This window comes from Sapajus apella, unplaced genomic scaffold (genome assembly GCF_009761245.1).
Source record: "Sapajus apella isolate SASKATOON/1434 unplaced genomic scaffold, GSC_monkey_1.0 scaffold49, whole genome shotgun sequence".
In the NCBI taxonomy this organism is placed as follows: Eukaryota; Metazoa; Chordata; class Mammalia; order Primates; family Cebidae; genus Sapajus; species Sapajus apella.
Window position 1 is genome coordinate 10,900,441 of NW_022436989.1, and position 19,113 is coordinate 10,919,553.

General features: G+C 39.5%; 1 protein-coding gene across 4 annotated transcripts in view; it reads right to left on the bottom strand.

Annotated features, from left to right (window-relative positions):
* MTR (5-methyltetrahydrofolate-homocysteine methyltransferase) overlaps positions 1–19,113 on the bottom strand; it is a 109,763-nt gene that overhangs the window by 31,946 nt on the left and 58,704 nt on the right. For all 4 annotated transcript variants that reach the window (XM_032242262.1, XM_032242263.1, XM_032242261.1 and 1 more), the window contains 6 exons: positions 17,461–17,577; positions 17,010–17,150; positions 8,793–8,882; positions 7,469–7,621; positions 6,400–6,507; positions 5,186–5,286 (listed from right to left, as the gene is read on the bottom strand). In XM_032242262.1, the coding sequence (XP_032098153.1) occupies positions 5,186–5,286; positions 6,400–6,507; positions 7,469–7,621; positions 8,793–8,882; positions 17,010–17,150; positions 17,461–17,577 (710 nt within the window). The remainder of the gene's footprint in view (positions 1–5,185; positions 5,287–6,399; positions 6,508–7,468; positions 7,622–8,792; positions 8,883–17,009; positions 17,151–17,460; positions 17,578–19,113) is intronic.

A 19,113-nucleotide genomic window follows, 5' to 3' on the forward strand; every position in this document is an offset into this window, starting at 1 on the left:
TTTAAGGTGACTGATACTTGCTGTCATTTTACCCTTTATTTCTCAGTTAACTAAGGTGGCAGTCTATCTGCTGCTCCTGCAATTCACAGATGCTACCACTAGATGGCATGTGTTTCCATCCAGTCTACAGTCCCCAGCCAAGGTTTCCAACCTGTACCTAAGCAGTACCAATAGGGTCTGTTGCCATTTTTAACACATTTTAAAAAAATAAACAAAACAAACTCTTGGTCTCCCCTTCAAAAAATGTATCAAAAGCCCCTAACTAATTATCAGTGAGCATGTAAAGTGCTCAGGAGAGACTGGATTACTACATCCTTGACAGAGACACAGTCATGTTCTCCACTCAGCTGAACGTTCCAACGTTAGACAGTTCTATTTTCATGCTTAACCATACTGCTGTTTTACTCATACTAGTTATATTAAGAACCACTGGTTATCAGACCCATGTCTAAAAATATTAGACATATGATGTACAACTTTAAAATTTATCTTGAAATAGCATGTTTTTCTATGTAATTAAACTGTGGATTATCTATTAAATGGAAAATGTCCTCTTTTATCTTTTCCTAGTTATTATTACAGAGTATATCTAAAATTAACCTCAATGGAATAAATCAAAAATATTTCCAAATATTCTATATTATTTCTTGGGAGGAATTCAGATGATAGACATAACTCAGACTAATGCTAGACAGGTTCAACTCTAGACCATTACAATAAAGCAAGTAACTCAATAAAGTGAGTCACATGAATTTTTTGGTTTCTCAATGCATATAAGTTGTTCACACTAAACCGTACTCTATTATGTGCAAGGTTCTGCATATAAGTTGTTCACACTATACCGTACTCTATTATGTGCAAGGTTCTTTGAACTGGCTGCACCATAGGCCATACCCTAAGTCAAGCCCTGGCAACCCCCATGACTCACACGTACACCCCTGGATGGTCTCCCAGAGCCAGAAAGTCTGAAGTAAGAATAGCTAGCTCCTACAAAGCCCAATTAACCAACCTTGTGACATTCCACCATTGTTCTGGCTTAACTGATAAGCCAACCTTGTGACACTGGACCTCGTGACACCTTCCCAGCGACACCCCCACCTACCCAGCTGGCAAAACCACCCTGCACTATAACTTCTGCAACTTTCCACTGCCTACCCCAAACCAACAAAATCAACTATCCCACCGCCCTCCACTGACTCTCTTTTCAGATTCAGTCCACTCGCACCAAGGTGAATAAACAGCCTTGTTTCTCACATAAAGCCTGTTTCGGTGGTCTCTTTTTTCAGAACATGCTTAACATTACATGTGCAATAGTATTACATCTAAAAGAACAATGTATATATACCTTAATTTAAAACATTTATTGCTAAAAAAGACACTAACTATCATTTAGGTCTTCAGTGAGTTGTAATCTTTTTGCTGGTAGAGGGTCTTGACTTGATGCTCATGGCCACTGACTGATTAGAGTGGTGGTTGCAGAAGTCTGGGGTGGCTGTGACAATTTCTCAAAATAAGACAACAGTGAATTTTGCCGCACCAATTGACTCTGACTTTCACAAAAGATTTCTCTGTAGCAGCGATACTGTTTGACAGCATTTTACTAACAGAACCTCTTTCAAAATTATAGTCAATCATCTCAAACCTTACCACTGCTCTATCATCTAAGTTTACATAATATTCTAAATCCTCTACTGTCATTTCAACACTGTTCATAGCATCTTCACCAAGAGTAGATTCCATCTCAAGAAACTACTTTCTCTGCTCAGCCTTGCTGAGCCATAAGGATAATACATCTGTTGAAGTTGTATTATGAGACTGTAGCAATTCATTCCCATCTTCAGGTTCCATTTTTAATTCGAGTTTACTGTTGCTATTTTTACCACATCTGCAGTTACTTCCTCCACTGAAGTCTTGAATCCCTCAACGTCATCTATGAGGGTTGGAATCAACTTCTTCCAAGCTCCTGTTAATGTTGATATTTTGACCTCCTCCCATGAATTACAAATGGTCTGAATGGCATCTAGAATGGTGAATCCTTTACAGAAGGTTTTTTATTTATTTTGCCCAGATCCATCACTATCTGTGGCAGCTACAGCCTTACAAAATGTAATAAAACTTGAAAGTCAAAATTCCTCCTTGATCCACAGGCTGCAGAATGGATGTTGTGTTAGAAGGCAAGAAAACAATATTCATCTCTTTGTACATCTCCATCAGTTCTTGTCACCAGGTGCACTGCCAATGAGGAGTAATATTTGAAAGTAATCTTTTTTTATTGAGCAGCAGGTCTTAACGGTAGACTTAAAATATTCAGTAAACCATGCTGTAAACAGAGGTGCTCTCATCCAGGCTTTGTTATTCCATCGACAGAGCACAGACAGAGGAGATTTAACATAATTCTTAAAGCCCTAGAATTTTCAGAATGGCAAATCAGCACTGGCTTCAACTGATAGTCACCATCTGTGTTAGCTCCTCACAAGAGAGTCAGCCTGTCCTTTGAAGTTTTGAAGCCAGGCCTTCACTTCTCCCCTCTAGCTATGAAAGTCCTTATGGCACTTACATCCAATAGAAGGCCACTTCATCTACATTGAACACCTACTGTTGAGTGCAGCCACCTTCCTCAGTGATCGCAGCTAGATCTGGATAACTTGCTGCAGCTTCTCCACCAACACTGGAACTTCATCTTGTACTGCTATGTTAGGAGACGGCTTCTTTCCTTGAACCTCAGGAATCAACCTCTACTGGCTTCAAACTTTTCTTCTGCAGCTTCTTCGCCTCTCTCAGGCTTCACAGAATTGAAGAAGAGCTCTCTTCAATTTGGTATCCCTGTGGCAACACCAGACTGCTCTAGGTGAGACTCTAGCTTAAGGGAATATTGTGGCTGGTTTAATCTTCTATCCAGACCACTCAAACTTTCCTCCAATCAGCAATAAGGCTGTTTTGCTTTCCTGTCATTTGTGTATTTTCACTGGAGGAGCATTTTTCATTTCCTTTAAGAACTTTTCTTTTGCATTAACTGTGCTATTTAGTTCTATGCAAATCCTCAAATTTGCGATTCTATTGCATCATATCTTACCCATTTAAAAAATATATTTTGTCTCTAAACAGAACTGTCCCTTTTAGCCCTCTTTATTCCTTTTATCCCTACAAAGAAAAGAACACTGTTATCATTTTGTGAGATTCACTACAACAATGATAAAAAGCCATGAAAGAGAAGGATTAGACACAGAATAGTTTGCTGGACTCACTCACTAGACTGGGTAATTCCTTCAAGTATACTAGCGTGGTACTGACAGTAAAAGTACACATTACTCCAGAAGGCAATCTTCAGGGACCCCTGTCTACTAGCTGACACCGTAAAATTAAGCTCACCAATGGAAGAGTCTATGTGTGATCATACACAAACCAAAGGGGTATTTGACATGAAGTCTGTACGTTCACTTGTTTTTATAAAATAAAAGTAACGTTTCATCTAAAGGTGTTTCTCCGGTTAGACTTATTAGCAAAGATAAGCAAACCGTCAATGCACAACACATCGGAACTGGATGTGTTGCAGGAAAGCCTCAGGCTTAGTAAGCAGTCTTCACAACTGTTGACATTTGATTCCAGCAGCACCCTGGAGAAATGCCACAATGTTCCTTGGCTTCTTAAAATGTCTTTACTGGAAAACTAAACATTGCTTGTATGATACTCTTAGCTAAGTATCCATTGAACAAAATAAATAATGATAAAACACATGACAATGATATCTCAAGAATCACTTTTAGGAAGTTTACCTACAAGTCACCTTCTTTCATGGTTCTTGTCCCATTATTAAAGCTGAACATGTACCCGGCTATTTAGCCTGAGAAATGGTAAACTTTTTCAAGGAGAAAAGTCAACTAAATCATTTTAGTGTGTCTAGTATAATGCCTGGTATGTAGTAGGTGAGCTATAAACAATTATTAACTGAAGTGAATTTTCACTGATGGTGATGAACGCAAACAGAAATCAACAACCTCATGTTTGCAAAGGTTAAGCCAATAGCAGAAATGCTTTGTACACTTCAGGAAGCCAACACCTTATCCAAATATTTATTATATAGGTAAAATTTCATCACAACTACCTATCTCCAATAAATTTATCTTTTTAAAAAATAATACAGACATGGATAGAAATAGTATTCCTCGTTTCTAGGACTAGGAGAGAATGCTGTCTTTAGAGAGCAAGTGAACAGGTATATGGAAGTACTTGTGAAGACAGTCAGAGGGAAAAATTGCCTTCCTGACACTGCTCCTCTGTCTCCAGCCTTCCTGAAAGGTTCTTAGCTGCATTTAATTAGCCTAGAAGGCAGAGATGGATACCAATGTTGACAGCAGGGAGAGAGCTTAGAGGATAATTGTTACTTGACAGCAAAGAAGAAAACTCAGGGGCACAAGGATAGCTCCAGTCAATTTTCTTCTCTGTCTAGAGAAAACAGCACATTAGAAAGAAGTCCAAGACTCAAAAGGACTGTTGGCCAGACATGGATGGGGAAGGCATTATTTCTATTAGGGCTTTTAATTACAAAGAATATGTTCAAATCTAAGCTAAACATATACTTACTATAGTCATCAGCTCTCACACGGAAATGACTTGGTTATGAGTATTTACTAATTATAATGAGATATATCAGAAAGGGGCTTTATTTGTATAAAACATTCCAAAATCTAGCTTAATCATCACCAAGAACACAGGATCCTGGTTCTAAGCAAAGCCAATTGAGACTTGTACAGATAAGGTCTTCCTGGAAAACTCCATTTAGCCAAGTTCTCATAAGATCTCAGTTCTAAAATCTGAGTTTATTGAAAGGAAAAAGAGGATATGATGAACACCACTGGCCATAGGAAGGAACCTGATATTCCAGCCATTAGCGCCTCTGTCCCAATATCCAACCCCAGGAATCCTCTGGGCTGTTTTGATCCCACTGGAATAGTTTTTACTATTCTTTATGTCCTTATTGAGCAGATAATTACTAACTTAATCTGAAATGCTGTGTTCACTGTAGAAAATTCAAAAAGTAAGCAAACAGTAAGCAAAAAGAAATTAAAAATAACCTCTAACATCCACTGCCATGCCCCACTCTTCCCACCCGTTAAAGAATTACTCTGTTAAAAAGCTTTCATTTTTAAATGGAAAAGCGGTTGAAAGAGGTGAGATCCTAACTTACCGGAAATTATTGCAGCCAAGGACTACTCCAACTATGTTCTTGCCAATGTCGTGCACATCGCCTTTAACAGTGGCCAACACGATGGTGCCCTGGTAAGGGTCCTGGAAAACAAGCCAAGCAGCTCAGCAAGGTGGGGTGGTTCTGCACCGATCACCTAGTTCTCCAGAGCCAGGCACAGGCCAGCACAGCAAGCAATTCAATATGACCAAGACCACCTCAAAGACAGACCTGGAAACCAAAGCCCAAGCAGTCCAAAGGAGGCCCACCTAATGTGCCCGCCCAAGGGGCTTCCACCAAGATTGGGGGTCCCATCCTTTCAAAGAACAGTTGGTATTCACACACAAAATAGCCCCACAGCTGAAGACCACATCCTTAACTTTGGTTGGGGGGAACCTATTTGACACATGTTTACTGTTAGCAATTAAGGGAGAGGCCAGGGAGAGGAAGAGGAACAGGTTAACTGTGTATGTTCCACTGGAATCTGAAAAACCTCCACAACAGCCCAGGCAGGGGGCACGTGAGCATCTTTCCTCAGCACTGTTGTTCTGCGCACAGCCGGCATCCCCACTACTCCCCACAAAGAGAAAAGAAGCAAACAAAACAAGAAGGATTTTTATAAACTCTGTGTCTGAGCCATTCACAAACACAGATCAGTTTAAAAATTTGGAATCCTAGGGACCAAAGCTGCCTGAGCTTCACAGGGAGCTAAACAAGGTCAAAAAGCTTAATGATTTACTCTGGTGGTGCGGCCAACAAGAATTAAATTGAATCCAGAAGTGGTGCCAAGGACCTCACCAGCAGAAAGAGAATATTCAGTTAAGAGTTTTCTAAAAACAAGCATGGCTCAATTACCTCAAGGGCAGGCACAGACAATAGTATTGAGTAGTGCCTAGCACGGTATTTGACACATCACAGGAGTCTATAAATGATCAGTTAATGAAGAAACAAAGGAATGAACTCGTTTTGCCTTGAAAACATGGGATTTGACTGAAAAATTTTATCTATATTAAAAAATTTTATAAAGCTACATTCAGAAGAAAGTCACAGAGTATTCTGATATTTGGTTAAAAAAGGGACAGACATGGGATCCTTTCTCTGTTTTATCCTCAATGACAAACACAGCCAAGCCCGACTGCTTAGGCCCCTACCACCACCTCAACAAGTCTTCCAGGTCAACTCATTTAAGGGCCATAGGCCTGAACAGAATGACTTGCCTCTTCTTCTACTGTGCTGTTAAGCACTCTGGTTTCTTCTCTTTCTTTTTCCATAAAAGGGATAAGGTGGCCAACAGCCTTCTTCATAACCCGCGCTGACTTTATAACCTGAGAAAAAAGCATAGGATCAGGCATCTTTACCAAACCACAGGAACAGCTGCTGATGGTCACCTGTGAGATTCTGGCACAAATTAAGAATGCATGCTTTGACAACAGGCCAGCTACACTGGAGTCTTTTGACAGCAGGCAGAATAAAGGATAAGCTTCCCAGAGGAAAAGCCAGTGAATAATAAGGTACAACAGAAGGAAAACAAGGCTAGAAATCAAATGCTATAATTTCTGTCTTCTGAACTTTTGCTTGTTATTTTTTCCTCTATCTAGCAGGCACTCTATCATGTACCCAAGAGTTCTATGTATCCTTCAGGACCAGGTTTCCCACCATGAGCTCATTCCAAGCCTTCTCTTCTCAAGTCCCACCTTTACAACTTACTTAAAATTAAGCCTTACATTTAGGCAAGGTGAGGGCAGTTTAGTTTCTCAAATGCCGCACAGCCACTAACCCACATGCTCAACAAGTATGTGTTAACGGACGTGGATAGTCGCTGCTATAAATCAAAATAAGAGTTCTGGTTTTACTTTAAACAAGCCATTTAATGTACCATTATTTAAAACAGTAACATTTGTCTCAAAACACGCATCCTTACAGATGAACAGTGCCTGTTCAAATCAAGTCTTAGTGTTAGTAACTCTATGTTTATCTTGGGTTTTATTTTACTTTTGGGGGGCGGGAGAGATAGGCATTGGGGTAACAGATGATACAAAAATTAGAACATAAAGATTATGATAGATTACGTTGCTAAGAATTTTCAGATGATTTTGTAACATCCACATCATTCTAACAATGGACTTTTCCAGACATGACTCCTAACTATATTTAAAGAAGGAATAACTAGACAATGCAATTGAACTCTTGTCCAAATTAAACCTGAGAAATATACCCCAAATCACTATTTATTAAATGGCAAAGGAAAGAGTCAACTGTGAAAATGTCTCCCCATCTTTTGCCAACCTGAGGTAGAAACATTTTTCCAGCTCCAAAAAGATCACCAACAATTTTCATTCCATTCATCAAGGGTCCTTCAATTATATTGAGAGGTCGGGGATATTTTTCTTGGTTTAACCTTGCTTCCTCAGTATCCTCAATAATATGTTTTTCAATGCCCTAAAAAAGACAAAAAGAAAAAAAATCACTTAAAAAATTGGCTTACCTCCACAGAGCCAGCATGAAAATGCTTAAGCGCATGGGTTCCAGAATCAGAGTGGATGGGTTCAATCTGGCTTCCTATCACTAATTTAGGCCTCAATTAATTCAATAAGCCTCAGTTTTCTCAATTAGAATATTACAATAGTATCTCATATGTTTATTTTGAGGATTGAGATAAAGTGCTCAGCTGGCTTTATTGAACAAGGTAAATACCTCATATACTTCCAAAATAGAATGTTATATGCAGTAAATACATACAATTTTATATGCCAATTAACAAAATGCTTTAAAATGTACCTCAGTAAAATGAGTTAATAGAGAAGGCCTAATAAGTTCAAATGCATCAAAAAATACATTTTGTTTCTTAGTGTTTTACCAGATTATACATTAATAAATACCTGTGGTGAAATGAGTAAGTTTTCTCACTGTAATGCTGTAGGGTTGGGGGAGAAGTGACACTGGATGGGGCTCTGAAATGAAGTTCAAAACCATGAAGCCTCCAATGACTTATCCAACCTTCACTGCCAAGCCCCTCTCCTCCAGGGTCCCCAGTTCAATGATCCTTGGATGGGCTGACTAGCTCCTCGAATTGCAATATGTAAATCTCAAAAGGCCCAAGAGTTAAACGTTAAAATTCAGAGCCAAAACAAAACAAAACAAAAAAAACCTCTGAGATTCTCCAGACTCACACATGAGGAAACTGAAGCCAAGAGATTATTGATCTTGTGTAAAGCCTAAAATTCCAACTATGAAACTGACTTGCTGACCAACTGACAGCAACTTGGTCCAGGACAGGATTCACAGCCTCAGCACTACTGACACTTGGGAGGGAACATCCTTTGTTGTTTAGGGCTATCCTAGGCACTTCAGGATGTTTAGCAGCATCCTTGGCCACAGGATGCCAGTAATACCTCCTACACACAGTAATGACAATCAAAATGTCTCTGGACACTGTCAAATGTGCTATTGTCGGGGGTGGGGAGTTTGGGAGACGGGGGCCTACTCAGGTTGAGAGTCATTGGTCTGGGGCATCTCCTTCTCCAGCTACTGTCAGTACCACACCTCCAGGAACAGCATCAGTCAGCCACAATGAGCTGCCAGCCCTCCAGTTCAGGCTTCTATAACTCACCTTCACAAGGGCATACTCAAGACGTTCTTCAACAGGGCCATTTCTCCACTCATCAGTCTGAATAACCTTCTTCCCTCCTTGGCCATGAGTCTGAATTGAAATTGAAACCAAGAAATGGATACAACTCATCACTAACCATACTGTTTGATGGCGGAAAAAACAAAACAAAACAAAACAAAAAACACCTTGTGTCTTATTTTTTGCTTTTCCAGCCCCTAGTAGACTGTCCAACATAAAATAACATCTCAATGAATGTTTAAGGAAAAGAGAGGGAAAAATGAGAAACGTTTTAGGGTTTAAACTGTTAATATAGAGACAGAGTAAGTTTCCCTTCTTTTCTTTCCTTCTTTTCTAAAAATAACAACTTGAGACAATATTTCCAGGACAGTAAGAAAAGCTATACTCCAAACCTGATAAGCCTTCAAAGCTCTCAACAAGGATCACCATTACCCACAAACAGATGCAGGCAGGCCACAATGAAGCTAAGTCTGACATCAAAGGTGGGCACAACTAAGAGACGATGTAGGACACAGACTACGCTCTCAAGGACTCGCCACGGTTATGGTTTGAAGGTGTCCTCCAAAAGTTGTGCTGGAAACTTAATCCCTCTGTCCCCATGAATGGATTAATGAGGGATGGATTAATGCTGCTACCATGGAAGCAGGTTTGCTATCTCTCTGGCTCTCTTGCTGTGGCCCTCTCAACATGAGATGCCCTCTGCCATGTTACGACACAGCAAGAAGACCCTCACCAGGGGCCAAGGCCATGCTCTTAGACTCTCCAGCTACCAGAACTGTGAGCTAAATAAAATTCTTTATAAATTACCAAGTCTTTGATATTCCATTAGACCAAAAGAAAACAAATTAAGCCATATCATTAGAGAGGTAGAAAATATATAAAGAAAGAGAATATATGTCAAGGGCTGAATGAGTACAGAATACAGACTAGGTATGTAGGAATTTTGAGGAAGGAATGGTTATCGTAAGCTAGGGTGGCAAAGAAAGGTTTCAAAGAAGCTGAATGTTGAAAAGGGGCAGATTCAGCAAAGGAACAAACGTGCAATGATTATAGCACATATGACAAATTGCATTACTTTATTGTTTCCTCCACCTCAACGGGTGGTACCAGCTGCCAAACCAGAAACCTAAGTATCATCCTTGAATCTCCATTCACTATTCAAGTTCAATCAAAAAAATCACCTCATCCTAACAATTATACCTTATATTTTTCTCTCCATCCTGCTTCCATTTTCACAGTCCAAGAACTAAGTAGTCTCCACAGACCAGAATCATTCTGGTCTCTGATTCATCTTCTACACTGTAGCCAAAAGGATGTATCCAAAATGCAAATCTAATCCAACTGCTCCCTCTGAAAAACATCTATGTGTAAGTTTCCTATTGCTTTCATGACATGATACTGACTCCTTGCCATGCCATCCAATGCCCTGATGATGTGGTTTGGCTGTGACCTCACCCAAATCTCCTCTTGAATTGTAGCTCCCACAATTCCCACATGTCATGGGAGGTAACTGAATCATGGGGACGGGTCTTTCCAGTGCTGTTCTTGTGACAGTGAGTTTCACAAGATCTAATGGTTTCATAAAGGGGAGTTTCCCTGCTCAAGTCCTCTCTCTTGTCTGCTGCCATGTAAGACATGCCTTTTGCCTTCCACTACAATTGTGAGTCCATTAAACCTTTTTCTTTATAAATTACCGAGTCCTGGGTATGTCTTTATCAGCAGCATGAGAACGGACTAATACACCTGATCTGGCTTTCTCCTATAGCTTCATCTTCTGCTATTCCCAACAAGCTTCAGCCATCCAGAACACTTCTGTTCCTTATGCTCTCCATCATCTCTTCACCTCCAGGCCTTCACATGTGTTTATCTGACATAATTTATGCAGTACCTACCACAATGTCAGACTCTGGCTAGCTGCAAATATCCCTCCCCTGGCAGGGACCACCAGCACTGCACTCTACCCTCAAACCTTAGCCTGGCTACCTCCTTTATTTCTCTGAGGCCTCACCTGACCTATCACTTCCTCTGGGAAGCTTTCCCTGAACTCCTCTAGTTTGGGGTCAGAATCTCCCTCAGCCTTCTAGCATCCTGTACTTCCCCTCTCACAGCACTTGCTGTGCTGGGTGACAATGGCCTCTATACATTTTTGCATGTGTCACTGAGCTGTAGGCTCTGAGAGGGTAGGGGTACATCTCTCTTACTAGTTAGATCCTCTCAGTTCAGTCAAATGAATGTCACAAAGCAACACTTCAGTAAATATTAGCTGGATGAATTAATGCTAAACAAAGACTGATTTTACTGGAGTAATATTTGTCCAGGGTGGCAGAGGCCAAGCCACAGAGGGACAAAAATCCATGCTGTGGAGTTTAAATTTAACCTTCCAGGCAATTGCATGGGCAGAGATGGGAGATATTATTTAAAGTTCTAAAGCTGCAGAGTAACATTCAAAGTAACATTTTTAAGGGAATCACAAGAAGGGAAGAATATTTTAATAGTCCATGACGAAGGCCTGGACTCAGCAGTGGTAACAGGAGGAAAGGAAAGGATAAATATAAAGGCATTAATAGACAACGACTAAGGAGGAGAGGAGGAAGGAACTGGGGAGAACTCCAAGATTGAGGGCCAAGGTGGTAAGTGCAATAATGACAACACAAGGACTCTTATATGTTGAGAAACCTGAACGAGATAGTAATTAAAAAGGAAAAAGTCCTAATGCTCACGGTCCCATCACTGGATACCTGTAAACACCATTTGTTCTATTTGCCACACAATCAGACAATTCCTGCCTGGGGGATGGAGTTTTGTAAAAACAAGGCAGCGTGTTCCAAACACTCTTGAAAAAAGGAACTGGTGTGTTCACAGAAAAATACCACAGTGTGCCAGACTTACGGGGCTGGAAGGCGGCAAAAAATATATGATGATGGACAGAGGCAAAGGAGGATACAAAGGGCAGTAAAGAATTCACTGCGTGTTGGAGGCTGTGATGTCTAAAAACTATCCCACGTGATAGCTATGTTCTAAATCTGATGAACTTGATTCAGGAAAGCAATACTTAAAATGAAACAGTACTGTTAAAAGCAGTACTTCAGAAGTACACAGTGGCATGTGGAGGCCCATCTCACTTTTCATGTAGCTATTCAATAGGGATTTTCCCATGATATTCATACAAGGTGCTTCATAGTTTTCACACACTAGGGAAGACCAGACCCAGGCATACTGTGGAAACCTAGTAGATGGAAAGCTACCAAGCAAACTGACCAAGCAATTGTCATGTCCATCTGGCTACTCCTTGTACCTGTACGTATACAAAGCTAATGAGAAAATTACTTCTTCCTGTTCTAGAGTTGCTTCTGCCTCACAGGGGCCTCATGGTTGTGTCGGTAATAAAAGTGAGTAAACTGCTGCAGAGAAAGCCAAAGAAGAATGTGAGTTCAAATGGCAAAGGGAAGGATCAAGGCCAAGTCAAAGAACAGAAAAATTTCCCTGAAAGTATCGAGAATATTCTCAAGCTCCAGGGTCATTCCAAAGCCATCCTATCCAGAGCAGCAATCCTTCCACTCCATTGGATGCCTGGCCTCCATTAGGGTACCATTTAATAAAGATCCTCCATGTAAATTACATGGTATCCAGAAATTTTTATTATCAAAAATAATTTACTTACCACAGGTCAGCCTGAACTAAATTAGGAAAATTATTTTTCAAAAAAATCCCATTACTCCCCAAATGTGAGACTGGAGAGCCTTAGAAGCTCGGAGGCAGCACTCTTCCCACTAGTTTCAATAATGTATCAGACAGGAATTTGGGTGCAATAACCAAAAGAGATCATTCTCTTATAAAAGAGACAAAAATCCCTTGACTTATTTCCCTCATAATATTCCTGCTCTTCATGCTCCATTTGCACTCAGTGCATTCTAAGGAATTGCTACAGAGCTGGCGACTCCGGGGAGTTGAGTATACCTGCTTTGGTTATTATCTTAACAGCAACAGAAGTCACCTTGAATGTAGACAGCCTCCCTGACAGAGAGGTCAGTGGCTTATGAGAGGCCCTCATGGTTACATTAAGAATGAGGAAATTCTTATATGATGAATTGTTAAGCTCTTGCAATTGCTATTAAGACTTCCCTCACACTGGCAGTGCCTCCGGGGCAAAACCTCTTGACAGCTCAGCATGATATACAGAAATGAAAACTTGTAAGCAAATGCTAAAAGTAAATACAGACCAAAAGAATGTCTAGCACAAAATACGATGCCAAAAAAACCTTAAATGGGAACGGTCTCACAAATAAGGAGCCCCTTTCCTAAGTAAGAGGGCTGCCTCCTCTGGACAGATCAGGAAAAAGATGAAAACACATCATTTCATGGGTTAAGAACTCTCTAGTATGACTTCATGATTATAGAGGCTATGATGCCCCTTTGGCCTTCAACAGAACTCGTTAACAGTTATTAATGAAAGGCCCCCTACTTGGTAGAAGATAGACCATGACTCCAAGCTGACTGGTGTTTAACGCCCATGTCTCAATGTTCAAAGAATAAGACACGGCTAAGCACTCTGTCTTATGTGAGCAGAAATGGCCAAGAAAATAGGAAAAACATAAAAAATCAATGGAGTGTTTCTTAAGTAATGCACTGAGACATAGAACTTCACTGCATTTGCCACAACCAAATAAGATATTCTGTCCTGGGTCCATATGAGAAACTATAAATGTTTTTAAGGAACTGAGAGGAGGGTCATGTGTGCATTGGCACAGTGTCTGAACTCCTATCAACTTTATTGAGCCTAAGGCTTCCACAAGCAATTTCAGAAATCTAAGTCTTACTACTAGTAAGGCTGATAAAACAAGGACGTGGTTAATCCCATATTGCCTATCCTTCTTCCAGAGCATCTCATTACTCTTCCATGGAAAAGGAACACTTGGCAGTTCTATCAGAGCTAAATTCATATTCTAACATGGAAAATATTAACAAGGTTGGCAACAGACACAAAAGCATCCTACCACTTTCTCAACATGCTTTGTGGGAAAAATATTTCCCTTTGTCATCATTCTCTTCAACAGATTAAAATGCAAGTCCTTTTGAGATAAAGATCACAACTTTCCTTAAACTGAATTCCAGGAAGCAGCACCTACGATAGATACTTCATGTGCCTAAGACTGTGCCCAACCTATAAGTGAGAAACAAGCTGATGTCTGAATTAGCCATAATTATACTCATTTTTTATAGATCAAATGTATATAGAACTCAAGCCTTGAACTGCAGGACTTTGCCACAGATGGACTAGATCCTAACATAAACAGGTATACAAACCAAAACATGTAACAGTGGGGACCATGTAATACTAACATAGCCACACAAGAATATTCAGAACAGCTATTTTAAATAATGAGGTAGAAAAATATCAAGTAAAAGGAGAGAGATCCAAGATGGCTGATCACTAGCAGCTCGGCATTGTAGCTCCCCGTGAAAGCGCAGAGAACGAGAGGACGCCACACTTTCAGACGAATTTTTGTTGCTCACACACCAGGAGATTCCCAGCGGAGGAGCGTCACGGGTCGCCAGCGCGACTCTTGTGGCTGGCGAGGCGGTTTTGCTGCTGCCTTGGTGCGGCGGTTCTTGGTGCAGAGTCAGAAAAGCACTATCAATCTTAACGCCGCTGTTTTGGTGGGCGCAGTGGGTTGCTCAGATTCCGGCACTGGGAATCAACAAGTTGGACGTCCACTCAGAAATCCAATTACAAAGACGGTAATTATAAAGACCACAGATGGATAAATTTATAACGAAGGGAAGAAAACAGCCTAAAAAGGCTGAAAATACCCAGAATCAGAACGCCTCTCCCTCTACAGGGGATCACAGCTCCTCATCAGCAACGGAACAAGGCCTGATGGAGAACGAGTGCGTTCCATTGACAGAAGCAGGCTTCAAAAGGTGGATAATACGAAACTTCTGTGAATTAAAAGAACTTGTTCTAACCCAATGCAAAGAAACTAAGAACTTTGAAAAAAGGTTTGACGAAATGTTAACAAGAATACACAATTTAGAGAGGAATATAAGTGAATTAATGGAGCTGAAAAACACAACGCGAGAACTTTGCACGTTTTAACAGCCGAATCGATCAAGCAGAAGAAAAGATATCAGAAGTCGAAGACCAACTTAATGAAATAAAACAAGATGATAAGATTAGAGAAAAAAGGATAAAAAGGAACGAGCAAAGTCTCCAAGAAATATGGAACTATGTGAAAAGACCTAATCTATGCTTGATAGGTGTACCTGAATGTGACGAAGAGAATCAATCCAAGCTGGAAAATACGCTTCAGGATATTATTCAGGAAAACTTTCCCAACCTAGCAAGGCAGGACAATATTCAACTCCAGGTAATACAGGGAACACCACAAAGATATTCCTCAAGAAGACCAACCTCAAGGCACATAATCACCAGATTCACCAGGGTTAAAATGAAGGAGAAAATACTGAGGGCAGCCAGAGAGAAAGGTCAGGTTACCCAGAAAGGGAAGCCCATCAGACTCACAGCAGATCTCTCAGCAGAAACCCTACAAGCTAGAAGAGAGTGGGGGCCAATATTCAACATCCTTAAAGAAAATAACTCTCAACCCAGAATTTTACATCCAGCCAAACTAAGCTTCGTAAGTGAAGGAAAAATAAAATCTTTTGTGAACAAGCAAGCACTCAGACATTTCATCACCACCAGGCCTGCTTTACAAGAGCTTCTGAAAGAACCACTACACATAGAAAGGAACAACCACTATCAGCCTTTCTAAAAAACACCAAAAAGTAAAGAGCATCAACATAATCAAGAATTTACATCAGCTAATAGGCAAAACAGCCAGCTAACATTAAATGGCAATATTAAACTCACATATATTATTATTAATTCTAAATTTAAGTCAACTAAATCCCCCAATCCAAAGGCACAGGCAGGCAAAAAAAGCCAAAACCCATCGGTATGCTGCATCCAGACTCATCTCACATGCCAGGATACACAAAGACTCAAAACAAATGGATGGAGAAAGATTTACTAACCAAATGGAGAGCAAAAATAAATAAATAAATAAAAAGCCGGAGCTGCTTTAAAGCAGCAAAGATCAAAAGAAGCAAAGAAGGATATTACATAATGATAAAAGGATCAATGCAACAAGAAGAGCTAAAGATCCTAAATATATACGCACCCAATACAGGAATACCCAGATATGTAAGTCTTATAAAGAGACTTAGACTCCCACACAATAATAGTGGGAGACTTCAACATCAATATTAGAGAGATCGATGAGACAGAAAATTAACAACGATATCCAGGATTTGAACTCAGATCAGGAACAAGTAAACTTAATTAACATTTATAGAACTCTCCACTTTAAATACACAAAATATACACTCTTATCAGTACCACATCACATCTATTTACAGGTTTCAATGAAATATTGGTTGGCTGCTTGTTTGTTATTTTCTTCCCTCATTTTTTTTTTTTTTTTCATGTCTCTATTATTAAGCACAATTATAGGCATACCCATTTTTAGACTGCATTCTAGCCCGGGCAATAAAGCAACACCCCCGTTCTCTCTCCCTCTTCCTCTTTCTCTTTCTTCCTCTCCTTCATTTTTCTTTTATTCTTTTTCTTTCTTTCTTTCTTTTTTTTTAGGGAAAAAAAAAAAGTAAAATGGAAATATGTTCCCAGTACACTGCTAAGAAAAAAGTATTACCATAAAAGCATCTAAAGCATAGTTCTATTTTTGGAAAAACTGTGTGTATATGTACCTATGCATGCATATTCATTTTGCAAAAAGAAAAAAAACTCCTATTACTTAAAGGTTATAACAAAATCTCAAATGTTTAACTTTGGGTGATAGGATTATAAGTGATTTTTATTTTCTTCCTTTGCTTACCAGAATTTTGTAAATATTCTAGAACTAAAACGTTACTTGGTACAAGAAAAACAAATTTTACATCTTAAAATAAATTTAAAGGAACCTAAGTTCAGAATATGGACGCAGCCTAGGCATGGTCTGTTTATCCTTCCTTGCCCTAGCTACACCACCATCTCTGTAACTCTCTGTAGATATCTTCAATGACCCAAAGACATGATTAGATATTTGCTTCTATTCCACAATGAAGGTCTACTAACTGTAGATGAGTAGTAAATTCAAAGATAGGAAAAAAATCCATCTATTAGAACACTTGTCTCTCTACCTGGGCATATCTTAATAGCTTCTCAGTGGCCTCAGGGTCTTTATTCCAGATGAGATCTTCACACAGCTGCAGAAGTTCCTTATGGATATCATTATACACAGGGAGGTTTCCGGCATTCACTATCCCCATGTCCATGCCAAACTAAGAGCAAGACAAATAAAAATGGGAATTTACAGTTGTACCATAAGTCAGAGATCAGCAAACTTTTCTCTGTAAAGGGCCAGATAAAAACTATTTTAGGCCGTAGCCTCTGTCACAGCTACTCAACTTTGCTGTTACAGCATAAAAGCAGCCCCAGACAAGACATAAGCTAATGGGTGTGGCTCTGTCTCAAAAAAATCTTATTTACAGAAACTGGCAGCAGGCCAGACTTGGCCCACACACCACAATTCGAAAACCCTTGCCCCAAGTAAAGTTGGTTCCCACAGGGCAAACAGTTCTTCTACCATACCTTGATTGCATGGTAAAGGAAAACCCCATGCATTGCTTCTCGAATGGCATCCATTCCTCGGAAGGAGAATGATAAATTGGAAAGACCTCCACTTATTCTGGCTCCAGGTAATGTTTCCTGGCAAAAATTTTAAAATATGAAAAGATTCCCCTATCTTGCCAAAAGCAGCAGTCACATCTCTTAAGTTTTATACAGGAATGAAAAGTTAAAAAAAAGTATGAAGTTCAAAGTAATTCAGAGCTTGTTATTAGACATACACCAAGGCTTCCATATTATGGTGCTTCAAAAGTAGATTTTCTTACTAAGACTCCAATCTCCCTAAGGAAAACTACAAAATTCTACTTTAATTTTGTATACCTTGAGAGTGACCATGATAAGACTTAATATACACTGAGTGTTCCATAAACTATTTCCTGGATAAATGACAGAGAAAGAGAGAGAGACAGAAAGACAAACAGTGTGTGTCGCACGTACACACACACACATACACACACACACACAGAGACACAAAGAAAGGAGTTCCTTATTCATTGAAAGCACAAATTATTCATTGAAAGCACAAATTATTGTGCTTTCAATGAACAAACTCCCTAGTTCACTATAAACTTGACCAACCATATAAGGACAAAAGGAAATTGAAGTACCTACCATACCTATGACAATATCAAGCATCATCAGGCATGTGGAATAACAGGAACTCTATCGATTCAAATAAAAATTGGCTCAAGAATCTAGGGAGACAGTTTGTTATTACCTACCACTATGAACCAACCATTCCACTTCTGGGTATATGCTACAGAGAAGCTCAGGCATGTATGTGTAAGATACATATAGAAGAATACTCGGAGCTGCATTATTCATAATGTCCAAAAGCTGGAAACAAACTAGATGTCCATCAACAATAAACAGTTAATTGTGATATAGTTATACCATAGAATATTATACATTAATAAAAATGAACAAATAGCTACAGCCACACAGAGAAATCTTTAAAATGAATTGAGTAAGAGAAAAAAAGCATGAAAATATGATTCTATTTTTATTAAGCTCAAGAGCGGGCAAAACTAAACTATATCATTCAGATGTTCAATTTTTACTATTTTGTGGTAGTTATGTTCTATAAAGTCATTGCAAACACTGAATTAGGGAATATTGGAGCATTGCCCATAGGAGAAATACAGGGTTAGGTTCCTGTGAGCCTCTGATCACATTTTTGTCAACCAATCAATACATAACCTTGTTTTGTGTGTTCATGTTAAGGTGCTTTATTTAATATGTACACTAAATTCACCACCAATGGCACTATAATTCATGTCTGAATGAAGCTTGTCTAACAAACATATTTCCTCCATAAGGCATATCACAGCCTTCTTGCACTTAGGAACACTAGACAGCACTAGGATGGGACCATTTTAAAAACTGACCTTACCAGCAAAAAGCATTAAAATATGAACAACACGGCATTAGACTGCAAAAAGGGCATCTGTATGCAGGATGAGAGCTGAAATAAGAAGGCATATCACTGCCCTGTTCAAGCTCTTTGGGAACATATGGGTTGGGCCACTCAAATTGTCCACTACTTTGCATATGGGTATGTCTGAGTAATTGCAGAAGTGACAAGTGAGTACTGATTTTAGGGTCACAAATAAATTT